Source organism: Biomphalaria glabrata, chromosome 11 (assembly GCF_947242115.1).
Source record: "Biomphalaria glabrata chromosome 11, xgBioGlab47.1, whole genome shotgun sequence".
NCBI classification, from domain to species: Eukaryota; Metazoa; Mollusca; class Gastropoda; family Planorbidae; genus Biomphalaria; species Biomphalaria glabrata.
In genome coordinates, this window is record NC_074721.1 from 31,250,897 (window position 1) to 31,268,752 (window position 17,856).

The window sequence follows — 17,856 nt, forward strand, 5'->3', positions numbered from 1 at the left end:
GACAGAGAGACAGAGAGAGAGACAGACAGAGAGAGAGAGAGACAGAGAGAGACAGAGAGACAGAGATAGACAGAGAGAGAGACAGCGAGAGAGACAGAGAGAGAGAGACAGAGAGAGAGACAGAGAGAGACAGAGAAACAGAGAGAGACAGACAGACAGAGAGAGACAGAGAGAGAGACAGAGAGAGAGACAGAGAGAGAGACAGAGAGAGAGACAGAGAGAGAGACAGAGAGACAGACAGACAGACAGAGACAGAGAGACAGACAGACAGACAGACAGAGACAGAGAGACAGACAGACAGAGAGAGACAGAGAGACAGAGAGAGAGACAGAGAGAGAGACTCAGAGAGAGAGACAGAGAGAGACACAGAGAGAGACACAGAGAGAGACAGAGAGAGAGACAGAGAGAGACAGACAGACAGAGAGAGACAGAGAGACAGAGAGAGACAGACAGAGAGACAGACAGAGAGAGACAGAGAGAGACACACAGAGAGAGACAGAGAGAGACACACACACACACACAGAGAGACAGAGAGAGAGACAGAGAGACAGAGAGAGATAGACAGAGAGAGAAAGAGAGACAGAGAGAGAGACAGAGAGAGAATAGAAGTTTTGTAGAACTCTATTTTTATAAAATGTGTATTTTTTTAAACCCATTTGTTAGGTCTTGAACCACTGCAAGTTGTTATTTTGTAGCTAGACTTGCTAAGTCTGTGCGCGAATGAAAATTTTAAATGGCGAGATTATTTCAATGTCGAGAAGAAGAGAAAAAATTAAACAAATCCCTATTTCTGACTGCCTGGTCGTGCGTTTTGCGCGCTGGACTGTCGTTCGGATTTATCAATGGTCGAGGGTTCAAATCCTGCCCGCTCCCATCCCCCGTCGTCCTGCGGGAGGTTTGGACTAGGAAGTAAACTATCTTCAACTCTGAAGGAACATCCGAAACATGTAAAGCATTTTTACAAACAAACAAAACATTTCTCTTATGATCAAGACAACCTTCCTTTGGCCTTGACATCTTTGATCAGTAACAGATATTTCTGAAGAGATCAAAGGTCAGAGATCAAGGTTACGATTTGTTGTGACCCTTAACTCTGTGTGCTACAAGATGCTACACATTTACCGCCATTTTAAAGAACAGAACAAGATACATGTAGAATCATCATGACTCCATATGTGGAGACACCCAAACATTTTAAATAAAAATTAAGAGAAAACTTTGTTAATTATTTGTTTATTATATTAATATGAGCAATTATCATCAATTTATTACAAACAAGATTTAAGATATCGGCAATGATAGCTATAATTATTGGATTCTGGTTTTAAATGTTAGCGCAAAAAGTTTTTTTAACTTCTTGTTGAAAAGGGAGCATAGGCTCTCGAGTAGTGAGGGGACGTAACTGCAGATCTCAGTACTATTCTTATTTAAGAATTTTCTAAACAATTATCGTGCTGACAATACACTCAAGAAATGTATCAATAGCAAAATATATCAAGTTATCAGATAAAAATATAAGATAACCATAAAAAAAAATCAGGTTTAGTAATGTCATGTAAATAAAAATTATAAGGTAACAATATTTTTATAAGCTTTTTTAATTCTTCCTTTTTTATATGTAATAGGTACTAAAACTTAACTCAATGAGTGCGGAGCGTCTATCCCATAGACGGTCTGTCTGCCCTAAACGCACGGAACGTCTATCCCATAGACGTTCTTACCCTACCTTTGTTTCGTTGCATTTTTAAATTAAAAATTTTAACTAACAACAGTGGAACTATTTTTAATTTATAAAAGAGTTCTTCATCCTTTGTTTACATAGAAATTAGAAGCTTTTGGCTTTATTTAGACATTTATTTATTACTTTTTTTACAATGTAAAAAAACGTCGCCATGACTACGCTAGTCCAAGACACACCCACAATGTTGACTACTGAAGAAACTTTATAATTATTCTAAAAATTATCACAAATAAATAGTAATAATGAAGAATTTGATCTAGATTAGATTCAGGTAGGTCTAAATTTAGCGTATTTATATATATTTATATCTATATTATTAGTATTTAGATCTAAATCTATTATTATCAGTAGGCTAGGTGTAGTCTGTAGATCGAGATTGACTAGATCTAAGCTTTTATCTCTAGACTTGGACTCTAGATCTAGATATATCTTTAGATCTAAGCTTCTGGTAAATAAAAAGAAAGGAAATGGTAGATCTACATCAAATAATCATCCACTGTACTGTGGGCATTTTTTACCCATTTTCTTTTTTTTTTTAGTATTGTTTATCTGTAAAAATCTACAACATCATGGCTATGCTTGTCCAAGACACACCCACAATGTTTACTACTGAAGAAGCTTTATTATTGTTTTATTTATACTTCTATGAATTGTAATAATGAAGATCTTGATCAAGATTTAGCATAGGATGAAGCAGACTTGGACATTATTAGCATTTAGATTTAGATCTAGATCTAGTATTGCCTTATATGCTTAGGCTTAGGCCTTAGCCTTAGACTAGGGCTAGGTCTTGAATGTAGATCAAGGTTGACTAGATCTATGCTTTTATCTTTACACCTTTGTAGATTCCTATAGATCTAACCCTTAGATAAATGAAAACAACAGAAATGGCAGATCTAAATCCAATATTCATCCACCATGCTGGGCCTTTTCTTGGTATATTTTCTAGCAATTTTTTTTAGTATTGTTTTTTTGTAAAAATCATCACCATCACTATACTGGTTCAAGTTGCACTCCAAAAGGTTTACTACTAAATAAAAGTAAAATATAAAACTATTCTAAATCCATAATTTATCACAAAGGAACAGTAATAATGATCTATTCGATGTCTAAATCTTAGGTAAAATGAATTAGGATTTTTATTGTCCTTCATCTAGTTAGAGATTTAGGCTTTGATCTCTCGCTAGCCTATGTCTTGCACTGGTCTAGTATTAGAATGAAAGATGTTCTATGCAAATAAAAAGAAGACAAATCTAGATCTATATCCCATTGATTCAAATGTACATAATATTTGAGTTCATTTGGTTGATAGATTTAGTGCTGGTATCTATTGTTATTGGTAGTAATGAAAAGCGCAATAATTTTCACTTTTTTTTCTGACTAAAAAACCAGGTAAAAATAATAATATAATCAATGATTCATCATCTTTTATTGACTATTTTATCACATTTCTTTTTGAAAATATCACAAAGGAACAGTAATAATGATCTATTTGATGTCTAAATCTTAGGTAAAATGAATTAGGATTTTTATTGTCCTTCATCTAGTTAGAGATTTAGGCTTTGATCTCTCGCTAGCCTATGTCTTGCACTGGTCTAGTATTAGAATGAAAGATGTTCTATGCAAATAAAAAGAAGGCAAATCTAGATCTATATCCCATTGATTCAAATGTACATAATATTTGAGTGCATTTGGTTGATAGATTTAGTACTGGTATCTATTGTTATTGGTAGTAATGAAAAGCGCAATAATTTTCACTTTTTTTCTGACTAAAAAACAAGGTAAAAATAATAATATAATCAATGATTCATCATCTTTTATTGACTGTTTTATCACATTTCTTTTTGAAAATGCTGTAAATAGTCTAAATATGCTGTTTCAACAGTAATACAAAGAACAAAATCTAAATTTAGGTCTCAAAAGTTCTAAAGTTGGCATCCATTTTTTTTTCTGAGTGTCATATTATTTAGATTATAATTTGTATCTTATATTTAAATAGAAAGATGTTTACATTTTCACATTCTCCATTCATTTACCTTTACTTTGATACCAAATTTGTTACTATAGCATCATTGGTACTTAAACAATAAATTTTTGTTTTAGCCATGTTTGGAACATTTTCTTATTTTTTTAAAAAAAGTAGCATTTTTTTGAAAACAAAACACAGCAGTCAAAGAGTTAAATCATAATTTTACAAGTACTGTAATGTCTATTATATGTTGACAAATGTTTCTTCGTTATAATAAAGACTCTATTTTGAGACATGGAAATTTACACCATCAACTAACCCAGGGGTCGGCAACCTTTTGAGTCGGAAGAGCCAAAATTATAATTTACAAAATGTAAATTTTTTAAAGAGCCACAACATTTTTTCCATGCCAAAAATAAATAGTACGCACACAATTTATTTTTTTATGAAAAAAATACAACAACAACTATATATAATTTAATTCAAATATAAGTAGTGTTTTTAACAACAAATTAGATATATGTCACTGTCAGAAAGTTTTTTTTTTTATTTCGGTAACAAATAAAGAAGTTTAAAATTTACTTACAACACTAACTTTAATAACAAACAATTGAGCAAAACCAATTCAATTGGAGCGATGGCTTTGGTTTTAGAAAGTTGGGATAAATTTGACACATAGCTTGTTTTAAGTTTCAAACACGACTCTAAATTTTCATTTGTTAGTTGGTTTCTTACTTTACTTTTCATTCTATTCCTGCAAGAGAACGCTTGCTCGCGCAAATATGTTGATCCAAAGATAGTAAAATCAATCAATGCCAACTTCTTCACCTGACTAGTATTCTGGAAAATTATTCCATGCGCCGAATTAACTCGCGGCATTCCTTTTAAAGCTGTCCACTCTTGTTGCGTTACGTACATACAGTTCTGGACCTCCAACATTTCCACCTAGCTTTTCAAATCTGTAAATTTTACACTCCACAACACTTTACTTTTTAAATCGATCAATTGCATTTCTAGAGATCCAGAATTAATTCCTAATGTATCAAAACAAGAACGTACAAAAACTCGTTCGTACCTCACTCGGTCAGACTCTATCACAGACACTCATTGATCAGGGAACATGAAACTGTGTGTAGTCGCTGAATGAACTCTTTATGTTGTCTGTTGTATTTATGTGTATTTTTCTGTTGTGTTGTCTTTATATGAGAAACGAGTCCTTGTAATCACAACAAATTTCAGTAAGGATCAATAAAGCAGTCTTAGTCTTAATATGGATTTCGTTACTATTTGTGTTGAGACGATTAACTAAGAATGCTAGAATGGTTTTGTTGGTTTTGAATAGCTCAAATCCATCATGGAATTCATTCTGATTTGTTTATAACTGTACTGAAGTAATTCGTGTCAAAAGTTGCACTGACTTTATCGTGATACTGCTTTAGACATTGAAAATGAAGTAACTTACCGCTCTGAATATATTCTGCAAAAAAGAATAAATTTTTCTTCAAAACCATCCGATTGTTCTACCAAAAACATAGGCTGGGTTTTCCTTTTCTTGCAGTTTTAGATTTATCTTCTTTAATTTCTCTGTTATATCCACCACAAAGTAACATTTTGCTGTTAAAAGCCTTGATTACCAAACTCATTACTTCAACTATATTTCGGGCCAGAAATGTTTTGGGCACTTCTTGGTGTATAATTCAGTGAAACGTCAGAATTTCGCGGTTTACTTTGCTCCGACGAATTGTTGTTGCTCATTTATTTTTCCTGTCATAATTCTGGCTCCATCAGTAACTATCTAAACGATTGTCTTCAAGATATTTTTGCACGGCATTCTATCTTCTCCTCTAGTTAGTCACGAGAGCGGTTTCAATCCTAGAAGTTCTTCTTTTAGCCCTTGGGAAAACATATACCTGACAAAATGGGCTACTTGTGCCATGTCTTTATGTTGCAAGACTCGTCTATAGCAAGTGATAAGACAGAATAAAGTTGAATCTCTTCCATCTGCAAATATGTTACATTTGAGGAAATTTTAGCTATTCTATCTTGTACTGATTTAGCGGATAGTGGCTAATCTTTGATTTTTCCCAAGATTTCTGGTTTGTTTTTGAAACCACGAAAAGGTTCTTTAGATGAAACAATAAACTAAACGTCGCAGCCAAAGCGAGTGGTCAAGATAATTAGTATTGCGTCAAATGAGAATTAAAACCTACCTAGAAACATCTGACGACGGCTGAGAGCTTCCAACGGACAGACAACAGTGACGACGCGTAATGGGGAAGTGTGTAATGAAAAGCGAGTACAAGTGTCTGAGAGATAGATCGGTGGCTTATACTCGTTGAACGATTCAGAACTATTTTTAAAAATATTTCGATAAAATAACTAATATTTGTGTATGGAACTAAAGAGCCGCAGCTTCACATCCAAAGAGCCGCATGTGGCTCGCGAGCCGCAGGTTGCCGACCCCGGAACTAACCTTCACACATCGATATAGATTATATCTACTATTTCGTTCAACATAGAAATGAATAGAAAGTGCGCTGACTGAATTGTAAAGCGCTTGGCTTCCAAACTGGAGAGTCCCGAGTTTGAATCCTGTTGAAGGCTGGAATTTTTTATTTCGGGGTTTTTAGGGCACCTCTGAGTCCAAACAGCTCTAACTGGTACCTGACATTAGTTGGGGAAAAGTAATGGTGGTTTGTCGTTGTTCTGGCCACTAGACACCCTGGTTAACCGTGGGACACAGAAACAGTTTACCTTTACACCATAAACCCTAGAGACCGCATGGTCTGAAGGGAAACTTTTTTGAATCCAAGTGAATACAATGAATACATAAACACTGACTGAGTCACAGAGTAGATACTAAACACTGACTGAGTCACAGAGTAGATACTAAACACTGACTGAGTCACAGAGTAGATACTAAACACTGACTGAGTCACAGAGTAGATACTAAACACTGACTGAGTCACAGAGTAGATACTAAACACTGACTGAGTCACATAGTAGATACTAAACACTGACTGAGTCACAGAGTAGATACTAAACAAAGACGGAGACATGTGTATTTGTTTTAAAGTCATTTATTTCATCACAAAAGAAATACACTTCCATTGGTAAGTAGGACCAAATGACTGTAAGAGATGACATCACGATTGACATTTGTGATCTCAAAGTAAACAACGGCTAATGACATCGACATGTGTGACATTTGTCGTAAATTATGTCACGGAAGAGAGACTCTCTAAATGTAGGTGGGGGATGGGGGTGAGCGTGTCAACTGACATGTAAAAACTATTACACGCTCTGCCTCTCTCTCTCTCTCTCTCTCACACACACACACACACACACACACACACAGTTCATATCATATAAAAAACATTAAGTAGACACATTGGTAAAGTAACATAGGTCTGTATATAGTTGATCTAATTTTTCATTCAATATGTCCGAACTTCTCAGAAACACACACGTACACACCCACACACAGACACACACACACAATTGAACCTATTTATATGACGCTCATACACATACAAAATAAACACAATGCAAGGATCACATAAACACACATGCGTAGATTTATCGTTCAAACAAAAATAAACACACAATCTCAAAAGTAGATGAGCGAAAATAATAGAAGTTGGCATCAAACAATAGAAATTGGCATCTAAGAATAGAAGTTGGCATCTAGCAATAGAAGTTGGCATCTAGCAATAAAAGTTGGCATCTAACAGTAAAAGTTGGCATCTAACAATAGAGGTTGGCATCCAAGAATAAAAGTTGGCATCTAACAATAAAAGTTGGCATCTAACAATAAAATTTGGCATCAAACAATAGAAATTGTCATAAAATAGACTTTTCTCTCTTGCTCTAATTTCCCGCCATTTCACCGGAAGACAAAACAGCAGAAGAGGTGTGATATGTGTGTGACTGGGGGGGGGGGGGGGGGGAAGGGTGGCTGAAAGAGTACAATTAACAACAGGTCGCTTTTTATTCCATTTTTTTTTCTCAATTTTTAAACACTATTTTTAAATAAAAAGTAATCAATGCACGTTTTAGAGGTATCTTCAACAATGAAGATAATTATGTCCTAGGCCATAGGCTACCATAGATAGGCAGGGGACGTCTGTCTGTCTGTCTGTCTGTCTGTCTGTCTGTCAGGTAAAAATGTTGTACACTTTATTTCTCCAACGAGCCATTCTCGTATCAAGTTGAAATGTAGCACAAATTATTCATTGTCTTAAACAAAACACGAATCCATTTAAAAAAATTAAGAAATTAGTCAATTAATTAGTGGAAATTAATTTTGTTTGGTATAGAAAAAGGGGAAATAAATGTTACAGTATAGTTTCCCTGTAAGTTTTTTTTTTTAAAGCTTTTAAAAGTATTTTTACATTTTACTTTTTCCCCTATGCTGTGAATAATTGTCTGCTTTTGATTTGTGGCAAGTATTGCGATAATCTGCAACTTTTCTATTGATATACATAGGCTGCTACTATGATACATGATAGGTTCCCTAGAATACTGTCATTAGATACAAACAAACGCCCAATAGTGTGTCTTCCAGTCTTTCGTACACTTGTTCTTCCAAACTGTTAATCACATAATGACCTTTTCAACACAGAAATCTGATGCACAACTGCCTCTTAATGAGGTTTTGACCCAGCGTCGCATGAGGTTTGCGGGACATGTCCTCCGACAGAATGAATTACGCATCCCAAGAGTTGCAATGACATGGAGGCTAATACGAGGAAAACGCAAGACAGAGACGTCGCCGTATAACTTGGCGCCACACTTTCATGGAGGAACTCAGAGCTGTGGACACCAGGTGGGAAGAGGCTTCAGACATTGCCAGTGACAGATCTTTGTGGAGACAGCTTGCCGATTAATGCGCCGATCAGCGCGGAATCAAGTCTAAGTAAAAATAAAATAAAATGTAAAAAAAAAAGGTTATTAAGACAGTTTGTGTGAAAAACAAACTCAAAATTGGCCCCCGAAGTGGTCTACCCAGCCAGGTAAAAAGGAAGGTTTCAATATTTTCAGAAAGAATATCAGAATGAAATTCTATCAAAGACAAATGTTAGAGAAGAATGGAGAAAGAAGGTTGACAGATCTTGTGTGGTGCCCCAGCGGTCCAGCAGATTAAAGGATAGGTGAAAGTGAATGTGAGGTATATGTAAACCTGGCCTAACTGATGTTTTATAATGAATATCTAATCGACATAATTGTTTTGTAAAGTGTCAACCTCTTATTTAAATCTTCAGGAAAAAAAAATATCCGTTAGTTAAATGTTCTGTAATTATAATACACTACTGCAGGTCACGCGATAATATGAAAAACTAGTTATTAATTGTTGTTATAAATTATGTCTAACTTATATATGCATACTAAATAGATTTTTTCTCTTAAAAAAAAAGAGATAAACATTTTGTGTGTGTGTAAATGTAGTTAATTAGTATGACAGAACGTACGTAACTTAGCAATTAAAATGTAAAACAAATGTTTTTCACAAAAAATCTAAAACCATTTGCATAATTGTGTTTAGAATACGATACATTTGTAGTCCCTTGTAAAGGGCCTTCGGTGTTTGATACTACTAATAGTGAATATTTGTAAAAGTGGTGTATTTTTATGAAAAAACTGCTTGCATTAGTGATTTAAAAAATTAAATTTTTCGCTTTCAGAAAAAAAAAAAGTAGCCGTTGCATCAGAACTTTGAATGGACTAAAATATTATGATGTCGGATTTTCACTATCTTTGCTAGTTTACGAGATCTAAACCGGACGGACGGACGGACGGACAGACATTCCACACAAAACTAAAAAAATTTTCAGCTAGCTTGTAAGATCTCTTTTTTTTTTAAATATAATTTTTATCGCATACTGTCCTCATTAACAAAGAATTAACAACAACAAAAAAAATAAAGAAACTCGGATTAGGCCCGATATCTAGCAATCAATTTTTTTGGGGAAAAAATAGCTACAAAAGTTTTAATGTAAATATAAATTAAACACGCGACGAGAATATATAATATTAACAATATGTTACTGTCCAGCGAACGATTTTTTTCTGTGAACAATTTGTCTCTGAACGAATAGTCGTGTGAACGATTTGTCGTGAACCAACTGTCGGCGAACAAGTTGTCGGTGAACAAGTTGTCGGTAAACGAATTGTCGGGTGAACGAAATGTCGTGAACTTCTTTTCCCCTTTTGGAGGCCGCTAAAATTGGCATAGCGGAGAACACCTAGCAGCAAGTGGCTTCCGAAAACGACGAGATCTGCTGCCAAGGCCGCGGCGCAAAGAACCCAGAATGCACTAGAACCCAGGTAACATTGCTAAGGAACGTGAAATACTCCTTACTCTCCAGACTCGCTAGATCTTTCTACTGTTTTGTTAGAGCTTCCGTGGCTTAGCTCTGATCGAATGCAAAATATGCACTTTATGTAAAGTGACATTAAATCTTCTGACAAGAAAAGATTCAGAAGTAATTGCAACCTATCCCAGCCTGAAATGCGTTATTGCAAGTGATTGGGATTTCCACGTGGTCGAGAGGCTAAGTGCTGAACTTGGCTTGGCTTGGCTAGCTATAAAAGGGGCTCGAGGTTCGAGGTTCGACACCCGACTCGGGCAGAGTTGTGTTTACTGAGTGCCTACCGGCAAAACCTTCTCTAGTTACCCCCTCGCACCCACTGGTCCGAGATTGGACCATAGCGCTCTGAGCATATAAGCATGAAAGTAGCGCTATTAAGCCATAATTTATTTTATGTACGTATGCGTGTGAGTATGTGTGTGTGTACATAGTGACTAGAAGCCAACACACTTCAGTAACACAGAACACTATTTGGGTAATATTCCGTGTCCATTCATCGCCCACACCTCCACAAAGGACTTATTTTTTTCCGATGTCATTTTCTTCTCACTATTCGCGTATTTAAGACGTGACACGAGCGTCTTGGTCATGTTTTTGAAGGACAACGTTTATTGTGGCATGTCAATGTGTCATATGTCAGACATAGTTCATGAATGAGCAAGACGCGAAGGGAGACAGCGGGGTTGGTTGAGGAGGAGGAGGGGACATAATGGCTTTGTCAAACCCAGTGGACTTAGAGTAAGCCATAAATTCTGCCCCAGGCCTTAGAGACACACCGACACTCTTACACACGAGATGCTATAGGCAGGTGGGGATAAGTCTAGTTTATGAATCATCTTTCTTTGTTCATACATTAAGTGTAATAATGATCTCCCATTGCGAGACGACTCTTTGTTATTAACTTAAACTCTTTGCTCACAAGAGTTGAGAATGGCTAGCTACTATACAAGATAAATGTAAGGTGATTATCTTGTTATCTATCTTCTGTCATGTTTTTCACACCCCAATATCAGAATTAGGATAGCAAAGTTCCCCTTTAAGATTTCGCAATCTATAGGGCAGATGATGAGTTTATCTGTTTCTGTGGCCCAGGGTTAACTAGGAAGTCATGTGGCCAGCACAATGACCAACCGGCTTTACTTTTCCCAAACTAATGTCAGTTACCCATTAGAGTTGGGTGGTCTCAGAGGCGCCCTAAAGGTCACGAGATTAAAAATCCCAGTGTTCACCAGGATTCGAAGCCGGTTCACAAGCCAAGTGCTTTATCGCTCAGCCACCGCGCCCAGTCTAATTAGGATAGTCTCGAATTTAATGGTGAAAAACAAGCAAAAAAAAATTAAAAAAAAATTATTAACTTAAGTGGAAAACGCCAAATTCACAGCAATACATCTCAATACTATGATATATATTTCCCTTTTTCGAAATCAAATAACATTAATTAATTACCACTATTTAATTATCTTCTTAATTGTTTGATCGATTCATGTTTTGTTAGGAACAAAGATGAATCGGGCAAAGTTTCAACTTGACACCAGAATGGAACGCGTGAAAAATAATGTTTTCGAAATTCGTACCAGACAGACAGACATATATTCACTTTATAAGAAAGGATAGAGGATTACGGGCAAATAGAAAGGAAAAAAAAGGCCTACAGATATATTGAGGCAAGTGGGGCAAGATGCCCCCTTTACCCATCCTCCAGACTTGTCCTACTATGACAAACTTAGTGATGCAAGTGTAAAATATATGGTGACCATGTGGTCGTCTGTTGTTTTTTCATCAGTTTAGTGAGTTTTGTGACGTAAGAGGCAATGGGCCAAAACTATTTTGAAGACGTGGCTACGTTGGCTATGACTGGGGGTCAAAACGTCAAAACTGACTCAAAACTCACTATCTTATGCAACCCATAAATCCTCTTCCAGGTCTTTGCCAATCTACAGCTGTTTCTCTGATATATTGTGCTCACAGACGAGAATTGTAGATTACTGTCAGAAGTCTTCTTTAAATTCTTTGTTCGTCCAGACTTTGACTTTTAGCACTAAAATGACACAATTGACATCTCTTCTTGCCTATAACAATGCCAACTATCTCGGAGATGCTAAATAAAACTTAAGCAAACTAGTAGCATAAGTTGCATCGTCTTCTGCAGTAACACATAGTATCATCACATAGTATGTATTTAAGATAAACATACAGTGGTACTCTGGCCCTCAAATGAAAAAAGACTTCATGTAACGTAAGGGTGATAATAATAATAATAATAATAATAATAGAAGAAAGAAAGAAACTAAATCGAATGTCAATAGTATGTTTTGGGACGACACCTCATTTAAAACTTTATCAGACGCACGTGTCATTGGGATGAGACAACAATCTTCTACGCAACACGTAACATTACAGAGAGAGAAACATCATTAAATTAAGATTTATTCAATGGGCAATTCACTCAATCAGTCAGTCAATCATTCAATCAGTCGATCCCATTTAGGGTCCAAAAACTCAATGAAATCGATGAACAAGTTGAGACGTCCAAGAAATAAATAGGGTAGAGTGTCAGTTTGACATTGGATTTGTCATTGGTATGGCTGTAGGCCTATAATATCATGCTGTCTCAACACTCTGTTGGATGCTTAGTGACGTTTCAACCCCCCCAGCGGAGAGTTCGGCTCGGGGTCTGAAACAACAGCGTGGCGTGTGAGTGGGCTGTAAGGGCGTACCTTAATCAACATCCGGGGATTAATATTGTTCAATGTGATAAGATTTAACAAACCATGGTTTGTCACTGGGTTTTGTAGTTTAGTCTGGAGTTGTCATTTCCTAGCATATGGAATTATCCTTTCCTAGACAGCATCCAACATTCACAAGATAAGCCCCAAAGGAAAGAGGGAGAGTGGACGGCCCAGAAGTGCATGGCGCCGAGATCTGGATACAGACGTGTTGACAAGTGATGATGACAATATAGAGTTATCCTTTCCTACAATATGACGTCTAAGCTGCAGAAGAATTGTTTCGAAGATACTCATGTTGTCTCAGTGTTTCACGACCTTTGACTCGGTGAAAAAAAAAATGCCAACCTTTACGGCATTTCGTGAAGTCATGCCTCTAGATGTGCAGCTAGAGCTGGTCAACTACATGTCTTGCCATCTCAATGTCATCTTCCCCCTCGATCCTATAGCACCTGGTGGTGCTGGCAAACGTTTTACTGTTTTAATGACGTCATTTGGGGAGGGGGGCAAAGGGAAGACATACTCTCACCTTTCCAAGCAAATCAAGCGTGACTCCTCACTTTGAAAGTGTCTCAAAGTCTGCCACAATAGTATTTTAAAAAACAAATCTTAATTCCTTCTAGGAGAGGGCGAATCACATCCGGTGCAAGAAGAGATCGTTCGGGGGTCATACTTCCTGTACGGCAAACTAGAAGTTATCTACCTTGCTGAATAATGACAAGTCATGGTTGACGATATCGCTAGGTTTGTACGACACAGCCACTCTTGCAAAATAAACACAGAAACAGAAAAAGAAACTCTACCAAACAAAAGAAAACCCAACCAGGAATTATCTTGTATCGTGACATAGGGCCGCCATATTGGGCACCGTGAGTCCGTCCATCCCTAACTGTTGGCAAGTGTCACTGTTCACTTTCTCGAACTGAATCTCGCGCATGCGCTTCTTCTGCTTCATCCGCCGATTCTGGAACCAGATCTTCACCTGGGTTTCATTCAGCCCCAGGGCCGCGGCAATCTCGATCCGGCGGGCCCGTGTCAGGTATTTATTGAAGTGGAACTCTTTCTCGAGTTCGGTCAATTGTTTGTTGGTGAAGTTGGTGCGCCCCGAACCAGCCGCTCCGACAGCGCCGGCTTGGGTGGAGCCATTGGTAGCGTGAGGCGATTGGTTGGTTGGAGTGTAGCTATTTCCGGTTGTAGAAAATTCTGATGTTTTCCCGGCTGAAATAAAAAAAAAAGAAATTTCATTACTAATTTTTGTATAGTATAAAAGAAATCACAAATGCATTTTGTAGTCAATTGTATACATAAATATTCTGTAAAAAATCTAACTTGTATAACTTGTGTTTATATAATCAAATCACAGTGACACAATATATATATATATTGATAAATTTCAAGCATTTCGAATCATTTTTAGGTCTTATAATATTTATGTACAGGTATTTATGCTGTGTTCCTGGTCTCTTCTGTATAGGATTGTGTATCAAATCAAAAAGTTGAAATGTCACTGTTCAAAAGAGTCGGATTAATCCCTGAGTTAGTTTTTAGATCTCAAATACTGTGTTGTAGGCTTTAACTGTATAGGCCTACCTAATTAATTTTACGTCTCTCACAGTAACATCCGTTATGTTCGTTGGAACTGGGAGGTACACGAGAACTATAGTGCTATAGATCGCTGGTTGTGCGTTAGACTTTTAGTGGTGCTCTAGATGATTGAAGGTGCTATACATGGTTGATAGTCTTCTAAATAAGTGAGGCTGCTCAGATAAGGTTGAAATTGCTATAACGCTAGTGATAATGTTAAATAAAGTTTATAGTGCTTGGTGCTATAGATATGGCTCCAAATGCTTGATAGTTATATAGAAGTGATAGATGAATAGTGCTGTAGATGAAGTTCAAAGTGCTTTAGTGATAGATGAATAGTGCTGTAGATGAATGATATTATTATAAAAGACATATAGTTTTAGAGCTTGCTGAGATCAAGGTTTTACTCAAAGATTTCGATATACAGCAAATTTGAGCATTTCTCTAACAAGATGGCTGACTGTTTAAGCGTTCGGCTTCCGAACCTAGCGTCCTGGGTTCGAATCTCGGTAAAGACTGAGATTTTGAATTTAGGTATTTTTAAGGATGCCTCTGAGTCTACCCCAATTCTAATGGGTACCTGACTTAAGTTTGGGAAAGTAAAGGCAATTGGTGGTTGTGCTGACCACATGACATCCTGCTCGTTCACCGTTGGCCATAAATGTTTCAAAAATCAAACTCAATAAGACATTAAATGAATTAATAATAACTATAAGGCTTGTCTTCGAAGATTTCCTGTAGGCCCATGAAAGAATAATATAACGTCGAGATAAACAGAACAAAAGTTGAACAAATCTTTTACACTGTGTCAGCATCTGGACAACAAGATAAAGCCTGACAGTGTCCGGTACTGTCTCCTAATATAAACACAATATCTTGCAGGAATTCTGTGATAGGAGAAATGGTCAGCAGTCAGCACTTGTGTTTCATAAGTCATAGAGTCGTGGTTGTATTCGATACGCGATGAATAGTCTTGTGCCAAACAAAACCCACTTCCCCACCGAACCAGAATGCATCTCTTCTCGTTGGCTTACAAACAGTGATGTCCAAAACTTCGGCCTTCATAATTGTCCTAACAGTTGAGTCTAAGACTAGTGGAACTTAAGGTCTGTGGAAGCTCGCCCCTGAACAAACTTCTGTCTGGGAAGGATCCAAGCAGATGTCAATTATTACATCCTCATTACCAATGGTTCATTTCCTAAGACGCTCGGATTAAAATTGTGACCATATGACGAGCACACCGGGGAGACTCTTATATGTTCCTTTAATGTAACCATATCAGCCGAGCAAGTGTCAGCCATAAAAACGGTCCTTTGAAGAAATGTGTGTGGGTAGTGACGTCTTTGTTGGAGCTTTCATCTATCCCCGCCAGGGCAATGAGCTCTGTCCTTAGGCACCCGAACGGGATTTCATTTGGTTCCTCTTTTGGTCTAATCGTCTCTTCTTAAAGACCGTCTCCACCTGAGCGCCAAGTCTAGATTGAGAAGCAAATGCCCGGGCGTGTCATATCCTGCTTATGAATTGGTGCTCTCGGGCACAATGGAAACGAAACATCTGAGCATTAAGAAGACACAGTTTGTTTGTTTGTTCTATTGGATCTCGAGAATTTTGTGTGCTGATTCGGCCCGTGACACGCATGTCAGAAATGTATGGAAACAGTTTGGTCTCCAGTGACTCCCAAGCAAAACAGTGAGAGCACCTTCTTCCATACCGTGACCATGTGAGCACCTTTGATGACTCTATACAACTTCTCTCCACTTTTAAAAATTAAAAATAAAATCATACTAATGTCGCAAAGAAGAATAAGTAAATAACTAGCACCCCCCCCCCCGAAACATATCTCCCAGCGCCCTCACCCATTGTTACGTTAATGTTAGTTTAGCGTTTGAGACTCAGTTTAAAAAAAAAAAAGATTTTTTTAACTAAACAAAACAAAACAAAAACTGAAGCAACAAAATGGAGTCCATTCTTCTGGAACATACTGTACACCTGCTCAGGAGGTCTGTAAAGTTTGTGTGAAATTAAAAGATTACTGCTACGCTTTCATTGGAAAAGGGGAGGGGAGGAGAGTAAAGTTTTGTCTGGATTAGTTCCTGGCGCTTTGATACAGGTGAGAATAAGGTTGGTGGTTCAGGATACTAAGATAAAAGGGCGCACAGAAAACTGAAGGGTGTAGATTTAACTAGGTCGAGTGAAGAACACAAAAGGTTTCTCCAGTGGGGCCTCTGCTAAACCGCTCCTCTCTCCCCTGAACCACCACCGCCTGGAAATCAGAAAAATCCAATCTCAAAAATTTTCATTCATAAACCACAACGAGAAAAAAGACAAGACAAACAAACAGACAAAGCTCTTGCATTCCTGAACTCTTTCATTCCCTATTTCATTCCTTCCTTAGCTCTTTCATTCCCTATTTCATTCCTTCCATAGCTCTAGCATTCCTTAGCTCTTTCATTCCATAATTTCATTCCTTCCTTAGTACTTTCATTCCCTATTTCATTCCTTCCTTAGCTCTTTCATTCCATGATTTCATTCCTTCCTTAGCACTTTAATTCCCTATTTCATTCCTTCCTTAGCTCTTTCATTCCCTATTTCATTCCTTCCTTAGCTCTTTCATTCCCTATTTTATTACTTCCTTAGCACTTTCATTCCCTATTTCATTCCTTCCTTAGCTCTTTCATTCCCTATTTCATTCCTTCCTTAGCTCTTTCATTCCCTATTTTATTACTTCCTTAGCTCTTTCATTCCCTATTTCATTCCTTCCTTAGCTCTTTCATTCCCTATTTCATTCCTTCCTTAGCTCTTTCATTCCCTATTTTATTACTTCCTTAGCTCTTTCATTCCCTTTTTTATTCCTTCCTTAGCTCTTTCATTCCCTATTTCATTCCTTCCTTAGCTCTTTCATTCCCTATTTTATTACTTCCTTAGCTCTTTCATTCCCTATTTCATTCCTTCCTTAGCACTTTCATTCCCTATTTCATTCCTTCCTTAGCTCTTTCATTCCCTGTTTCATTCATTCTTGAGTTCTTTCATTCCGTAACTCATTCATTATTTAACTCATTCGATACTAAACTCATTGAGTCCCTAACCCTTTGATTCTCTAAGTCTTCATTCCCCAATTCCTACATTCCGTATCTCGTGTATTCACAGTCGTGGCTGAAGTGTGTCAATGAGAGATAAGTCTTGATGAAGAGTTCAGAGGATAAGCACAGCAGATAAGAACAACAGCTGAACAAGTCTATATAGACATCTAATAGTGGACACTAGACACGAAGATACATGAACCAGTAGATATGTTGGGTAAGTTAATTAACAGTGATTAACAGATTAGATTAGATAAGATAAGATAAGTAAATAGATAAAGATGAAGATAAGATAGATAGATAGATAGATAGATAAGATAGATAGATAGATAGATAGATAGATAGATAGATAGATAGATAGATAGATAGACGCATAAAAAGGAGT

At 37.0% G+C, this 17,856-nt stretch overlaps 1 protein-coding gene across 1 annotated transcript in view; it reads right to left on the reverse strand.

Annotated features, from left to right (window-relative positions):
- Positions 1 to 7,650: 7,650 nt before the first annotated feature.
- Positions 7,651 to 17,856, reverse strand: part of LOC106070573 (homeobox protein Hox-B1a-like) — a 111,419-nt gene continuing 101,213 nt past the window's right edge. Inside the window, exon 2 of the mRNA XM_056004472.1 lies at positions 7,651 to 14,025. Coding sequence (XP_055860447.1) covers positions 13,637 to 14,025 — 389 coding nt within the window. The 3' untranslated portion in view covers positions 7,651 to 13,636. The remainder of the gene's footprint in view (positions 14,026 to 17,856) is intronic.